At 37.1% G+C, this 7,145-nt stretch overlaps 1 protein-coding gene across 1 annotated transcript; it reads left to right on the top strand.

The window, feature by feature from the left end:
- Positions 1 to 3,826: 3,826 nt before the first annotated feature.
- On the top strand, positions 3,827 to 5,533 carry LOC145120180 (7-deoxyloganetin glucosyltransferase-like). The gene is made up of 2 exons (XM_079055992.1): positions 3,827 to 4,379; positions 4,471 to 5,533. Exons 1-2 carry the CDS (start codon positions 3,878 to 3,880, stop codon positions 5,421 to 5,423), a joined length of 1,455 nt encoding a protein of 484 aa, XP_078912118.1. The 5' UTR covers positions 3,827 to 3,877; the 3' UTR covers positions 5,424 to 5,533.
- Positions 5,534 to 7,145: the final 1,612 nt, after the last annotated feature.

Raw genomic sequence — 7,145 nt, 5'->3', positions numbered from 1 at the left:
GTTAGCCTTGCAATCTTTTGCAAAATGATTCTCCTTGTTGAACTTGTGACAAATTACAACATCACTTTTATCTTCTGAAGAGGTACCGGAGTCAGTAGGATTGATGGGCTTCGGTGCCTCTTTGGGTTGAGTAGTCTGAGGTTGCGGTGGTGGGTGAGAACTTTTGGGATATCGAGAGTGGTTATTCTGCTAGTTGAAGTTGCAGTTGAATGGAGGTTTGTTGAACTGCTGATTCTTATGAAAAGTAGGAGGTGGTAGCCGGTTGAACTGTTGGCTAACAAGAGAAATAACCTTTTGAAATTCTTCTTCATCATCATACTCTGAATCAGCTTCGTTTGACTGCGGAGAATTGTCATACGAGGGAGAGTAAGATTGATTATGTGGTGCTTGTGCTATAAGAGCAAGTGGTCCTCCGAAGTCAGCACAATCTTTGAGTACAATGGATTCTTGTGCTTCCAGTTCTCCGTAGAGTTTGTAGAGAGATAAAGAATGAATCTTTCTATTTCCTTGGACTATCATCTTAGCAGTAGTCCAGTGTCTTCCCAAACCATTGAGAAATTGAAGATTTGTTTCATGGTTACTGCAGATGGTGCCAGCATTAGATAACTTGGTGACTATCAGGTTAAACCTTTTGAAGGAGTCTTCCAAACTTTCACCAGCATGAGCTTTGAAGTTGTTAAACTCATTGAGTGCGGTTGTGAGCTTCTTATCTTGAGCTTGTTCTGAACCCTCATACAAGTTTTTGAGAACATCCCAGATCTCTTTTGCTGATCTGCAGTTTATGATAATGTCGAAGTTGTCAGGAGCAACTCCACAAGAAATCTCATAAAATGCAACAACATCATTTTCCATTTTATCGAGATCGTCTTTGGTGGGACGATTCAGGGCTGGTTGACCTCCTCCTAGTCTGGTTGTGGTGCCGTCGGTTTGAACTGGTGTAAGAACAGGGACATGTGGTCCTTCTTCTACAGATCGGCATACATCTCTACCAAGTCTCCTTAAGTATCTTTCCATTCTCTGGGACCAGTGATGATATTCATTTGCCACCAATATTGGGGCTCTATTAGAACCACCAACACTGTTGGAAACATTGAGAGATAATGCTTGTGCCATATTTCCTTGTTTTTTAAAAGTTTTTTTTATTAAGAAATGAGCTTCAGTGGTATAGAAGGCCTTTTGAAAATCAGAGTTTTGCTTCAAAAAGCAACCACTTTAGCTCTGATACCAATTGTTGAGAGAAAAACTTGAGAAACACACTTGAACAAACGTTAGAACAAGTTTATATTGCGGAAATTAAAGTTAATCTCAAAGGATCATAAAGATCAACAATAATATAAGTTATAGTTAGATAGTTAGATGATTAGTTGCGGAAATATAAGGAAATATAAAAGACAACAAGTATTATATCAAGTAAACACTTAAGTTGATTCTTAACAAGGAATGCAATCAGACCAAGTTAATGAGTGAGATCAAACTTAGTGATTAAGTCTAGAAAGGACTTGCTCTTAGAGAGAGAGATTACAAGGAGTTACGATTATAATTAGATGATAAGGTAGTAGAGAGAAAGATAAGTGATAAGATTCAAGATGCGTAAGAAAGAGATGTGTTTTCATTGAGAAGTTGAGAACTCTATTTATAGAGTCTCGAAGATTACATACAGTCTAATTTGTTTAAAAGTTGCCACACAGGGCTCTATGGATAAAAGAAAGTACTTATACAAAGAACAGATAAAAGACTGCATCTAAGAACTGATGACAATGACTGCGTTTGCTGATCTGACTGCGGGGAGAGGTTGACCGCGGTTCTTGAATCAACTTCGGATCTCTTTTAAGTTTAAGAGGGTCACTTTAATGTTTCAACATTGTTGGCCACCACGATATAGGCTTTCTCCAACGAGCACTACAGATGTCACGCTGCACATAATTGACAAAGTTGTGTTAGAAAGCCTTACTGGGGAGTGGACCCCGGTACTACTCTCTGATGCCTAAGTTAGATGTCATATTTTGGATCTAGTTTTCAGTGGAACTGCTAAAGATTACTTACCCCCTTCCGGAGAGGTTGAGCTTCGTCTAATAATTGGGACTTTAACCATTCTGTGATCTTTTCTTTCGAGTCTTGCTTTGGTCCTAAGGTTGTAAGGGTAAGACCCTTTTAATAAAATAAGCTTTATCGGTTGAATACAGAAGGTAAGACGTTTTCGGGTGTATGTGGTCGATATATCTTGGTAGGCTAAATATCGACCTACACATATTTATGGGTTATGGCTCTTCATCAGATTGGGTTCTTTTGTCGGTCTGGCTTTACGTGGGTTGGCGCCCGTACCCCATTACAACCCATATCTGCTTTCTTCTTCACGTCCCTTATTCTTCTTCACGATTCATCCTCCTCACCACTAAAAAATTCTTCCAAACCACCAACTTCGAATATGCAACCAAGCTTCTCCATGTTCTAAATCGTTGTTGCTATATCCACGATGTCGATGGGTAATTACTAAGAGAATGTGAAGCTATAAACAATGTCAATGGGTTCCTGATTGTGAGCGTGAAGCTGATACCAGAAGGTAGGAAAACGCGGATTGCCTTGCTTTAAAACCGGACTACCCTGATATGTGTTTATGTGTTTTGATGAAGACATGCTTGAGAAGAACACAATATTTTTTTACGTAGAAGGTGTTTGTGAAAATGCCTCAAAGAAGAAGGCATGTGATTTCGTTTCAATGATGATATTAATTCGCTCTTGTGGTGACCTAATGTCGTTTCCTTTGTTTTTTTTTTTTCAAGTAAAAAGACAAAAACCAAACTAAACTTTGTTCTAAAGAAAGGAAAAGAACAAGGACCAAGTTGTTTACGACGTTTGTTGGAAAGAGCTTGGGCATGAGATGACTTTAGACATGAAAATCAGCGTCCACCTACTTGCGATTTGAAAAACAAGGTGATTCTAGATTTGAAAAATGATTTCTGTAGTTTGGATGAACGATTTGTCACAAGAGTTCATGGTCTTAAATAAAGAACCCAAATTTGGTAATTGTTATGATCAAATTGGGTTCTTTTTTTCAATATTATTTATGTATTTTATTTAGCATTATGTGTTGTTCTTTACAAGAGAAAAAAAAGTAGAATTTTTATGATCTAGTTAGTTACTTTAGCCAATTAATACAAAGAGACTTGGGTTCATGAAGAACATGAGATTTGGTTTTAGAATTTAAAAAAAATAATTAACCTGGAATTCTACGTGGACGCCATGTCAGCACCACGTGGACCACCTCAGTTGACTAACATGTCACCTTGATCTAACTCATCTAGACAACCAGATGTCCCTTTTCTCTTATTTAACTCGTAAATTGAAAGTTTAAGGAGTTGCAATGTTTTTCTCTTATTTAACTCGTAACATGTCACCTTGATCTAACTCATCTAGACAAACAATATAATAACCTTTTCAAACTAATAGATAACAAAATCACTAAAAAATCCAAACTTTGACAATTAATGCAACATCAATTTTTAAATTTTTTTTTTACTGAAACCATATAATTTTGACAAGCAGAGAGCAGTTTTGTAATTTTACTGACGTTTATTGAGAATAAAAAAAATTAAGGACGGAATTCGACCGTTGTTTTTAATAAAATAAAAAAAGTTGGTTACTAAACGACCAACTGCATCAAACAAACCATTTTTATGTATATTACTCTAAATAAATACCACAAACGTGTTCCTAGTTTTAAATATATATTCTAAATAATAATTGAAGATGATATATATCGAGAATTTGAATTACCAAAAAAGGAGGGTTACAATTTCTTCTTTTTTGTTTGCCTATAAAATAGTTAGATTTATAGTTGTAGTCTTGCATTCAAATAAAAAACAAGGAGAAAGCTTCCATGGATTTTATTCTAAAGAAACCACATGCGTTGTGCATACCAACCCCATTTCAAGGCCATATTAACCCAATGCTAAAACTTGCTAAAATCCTCCACTCCAGAGGGTTTCATATTACCTTCGTTAACACTGAGTTCTACCATCAACGCCTCCTTCGATCTCAGGGATCGGACGCCCTAAATGGCCTCCCTTCCTTTTGCTTTGAAGCCATTCCAGATGGCCTTCCGCCACCAGAAAACCCTGGTGCCACCCCAGATGCTCTTTCCTTTTGCATGTCCGTTGATGAAATTTGTTTGGGTCCCTTAAAAAGCCTCCTTTCCAAACTGAATGCTTCATCTCCACCGGTGACTTGCATGGTTGCTGACATATTCATGGGCTTCACCCACGATGCAGCCAGAGAATTTGATATCCCCGAGATAGTTCTATGGACCAGTGATGTTGGTTCTCTAATGTGTCTTCATGAGTATCCGAATCTTTTGGAGAGAGATTTGGTTCCACGTAAAGGTAATATACTCTCAGTTTGTTTAGGACATGGAATATATGTATACACTGTAGTTCCTTATTTGAAGGTGATTTTATCATTTATTTTCTACAGATTCCACTTTTTTATCAAATGAGTATTTAAATACCATGATTGATTGTATACCAACTATGCCTGGTCTGCGTCTAAAAGACCTGCCTTCATTCACTAGAAGGACCAGCCCTGGTGATGAATACATGCTTCAATATTTGCGTTTACAAACAGAGAGAGCAAAAAGCGCTTCTGCCATCATCTTCAATACCTTTCATGAACTAGACAGTGATCTTTTGGACACACTTTCTTCAGTCTTTGCTCCATGCTATGCTGTTGGTCCGTTTCACTTACTAGAGAAGGAAATTGATGAATCATTACCGTTCGTCAAATCAAGTCTTTGGAAGGAAGATAACAACTGTTTGAAGTGGCTAGAATCTAAACCACCTTCTTCAGTTATTTATGTGAATTTTGGTAGCATTACAGTGATGAAATATCAACATCTACTTGAGTTTTGTTGGGGACTTGCAAATAGCAATTATCCGTTCTTATGGATAATACGTCCGGACCTGGTGATTGGCCAATCTGTAGTACAGCTTCCATCAGAGTTTTTGGAAGAGACAAGCAGTAGAGGGATGTTGGCTAGTTGGTGCCCACAAGAACAAGTTCTAAATCACCCATCAATTGGAGGGTTTTTGACACACAGTGGATGGAATTCGACAATTGAAAGTATTTCCAGTGGAGTCCCAATGATTTGTTGTCCATTTTCTGGTGACCAACAAACCAATTGCTGGTCGTGTTGTAACAGGTGGGGGGTTGGCATGGATATTGAGAAAGATGTAAAGAGAGAAGAAGTTGCCAAGCTAGTCATTGAGTTGATGAATGGAGAAAAAGGGAAAGAGATGAGAAAGAATGCAACCGACTTGAAGAACATGGCCGAAAAAGCATGTTCATCTCCTTTTGGTTCATCCACTGTTAATTTGGAGAAAGTGATTCAGCTGCTACAAGCAACTCCAAATAATTCATTATCTGTTTAAGATGCATGTGCGTTTATGATGATATTCTGCTAGGTACCGTTTGTTTGCTCAAAATAATCGATGTTTTGTTGTTGATCTAGTTTCAATATTATATCTCCTTAATAAATTAATATTCATGCCATAATCATTAATGCTACATTATCTAATTCAATATTATCTATACAACTTTATTTTTACAGCCCGCAACACATTAAACATGTGTTTAATCCAAATAATCATTTTAATTGAACATTTGAATAATCATTCAGTTTCTCCATTAAACTCCATTCCATGTCATCACCCACACACTTCTTTAATCATTTATTTAATCCTAATTACCACTTTATTTAACCCCTATACAACTTGACTTGTGGATGCCCTAAGTCCCTAAGTTCATAGCCAATTTCAATTATTTGTAACTAAATATGGTCAAGAGTTGATTTTGATCTTTAACATATAGAATAGTGTACAAAAAAATAAACTTGGATTGTGTGGAGTAATGTAATGAAAAGCAAAGCTAAAGGGAGGCTGGAAATTGGCAGCCTTAGAGCTCTCAGCCTCTCTTTGCTTTGGAAATGGTGGTGGACCTCGAGAAGTGATAATAAGGGGCTTTGGATTGAGATGATTACAACGTTTCATCGAGCTAATAGCAGCCGTGCACGGACAGCTCAACCTTATACTTTTCTAAGGTAGGGTTTAGGGCGTCCAATTCTAAAAGGTCTCATATTCTCCAAACTTATCTCAATATTAATATATCTCAAATATCAATTAGTCCATTACCAATTAAAAACTAAAATGTTGCATTTATCTTCTATTGTTCTCTCTAGATTCTCAATTGTTCAAATCCTCAACGTCAAAAGGTATGTGTTTCACTTCTTTTCCGGTTTTCCATCATCCAAAGGGTCCTATATTTTTGGTTCGCTTAGAGCCCCTGAAATGGTTGAGCCACCCTGCAGCCTTGGCTGCATCGCTCTGATGCCCACAAGGGTGAGGGGGGGGGGGGTGTTGGGGTGTCATTATTAGGGGTGAGCAAAAACCGCACCGCAACTAAAATTAACCGCATAAACCGATGGTGAGGTTTTCTGTTTTTCAAAAACCGCAAATTTGCGGTGCGGTGCGGTTATTAGTTTTCAAAAAACCGCACCGCACCGTATATATTATATACAATTTTTTTTATTAATTATTTATATACTTAATATTAAAAATAAGACAAGTTTCATGGATGAAAGATTGATAAAATACTAGAAGACAAAAGTGTTGGTTTTTTGTGATGTTTAACTTTGAAAAATGGTGAAATTAGACAATTTTAAGATATTTATTGTTAATTACTATTGATTTGACGTTTTTAAGATATTAGTTGTTTGTGATTTAAGTTAATTGTCTTATACTTTATGGTTTTTTTTATTACAAGTAATATGTTTGAACCCTTAAAGCGGTTTGAGCTCCAAACTATGGTTAAAAACCACACCAAATCCATTAACCGCAACACAGAAAAAACAAAACCGCACCACAAAAATAACCACCTAACCGCACCGCAAAAATAACCGCACCAAGCGGTTTTGAAAATGGATTAACCGCATTTGCGGTTAGTGGTGAGGTTTTGGCTAATAACTGCACCGAACCGCACCACGCTCACCCCTAGTCATTATATTAGCCACCTTAATCGGGCCCATGATTTCTATAAGATTGATTTAGGTAACATATTTGCTTAAGGTCGTGCTGACTGGAAATGGGAAGTTATAG

Source organism: Lactuca virosa, chromosome 6, assembly GCF_052849685.1.
Source record: "Lactuca virosa cultivar CGN04683 chromosome 6, Lactuca_virosa_CGN04683_v6, whole genome shotgun sequence".
Classification (NCBI taxonomy): Eukaryota; Viridiplantae; Streptophyta; class Magnoliopsida; order Asterales; family Asteraceae; genus Lactuca; species Lactuca virosa.
The sequence above is the reverse complement of the archived record's forward strand: the minus strand, read 5'-3'. Positions and strand labels throughout refer to the sequence as shown.

Bases quoted from the DNA above. Each gene is read 5' to 3' on its own strand.
- LOC145120180 (XM_079055992.1), top strand. From the start codon at position 3,878: ATGGATTTTATTCTAAAGAAACCACATGCGTTGTGCATACCAACCCCA. The intron at 4,380-4,470 runs GTAATATACTCT...TATTTTCTACAG, and splicing joins AGATTTGGTTCCACGTAAAG to ATTCCACTTTTTTATCAAAT.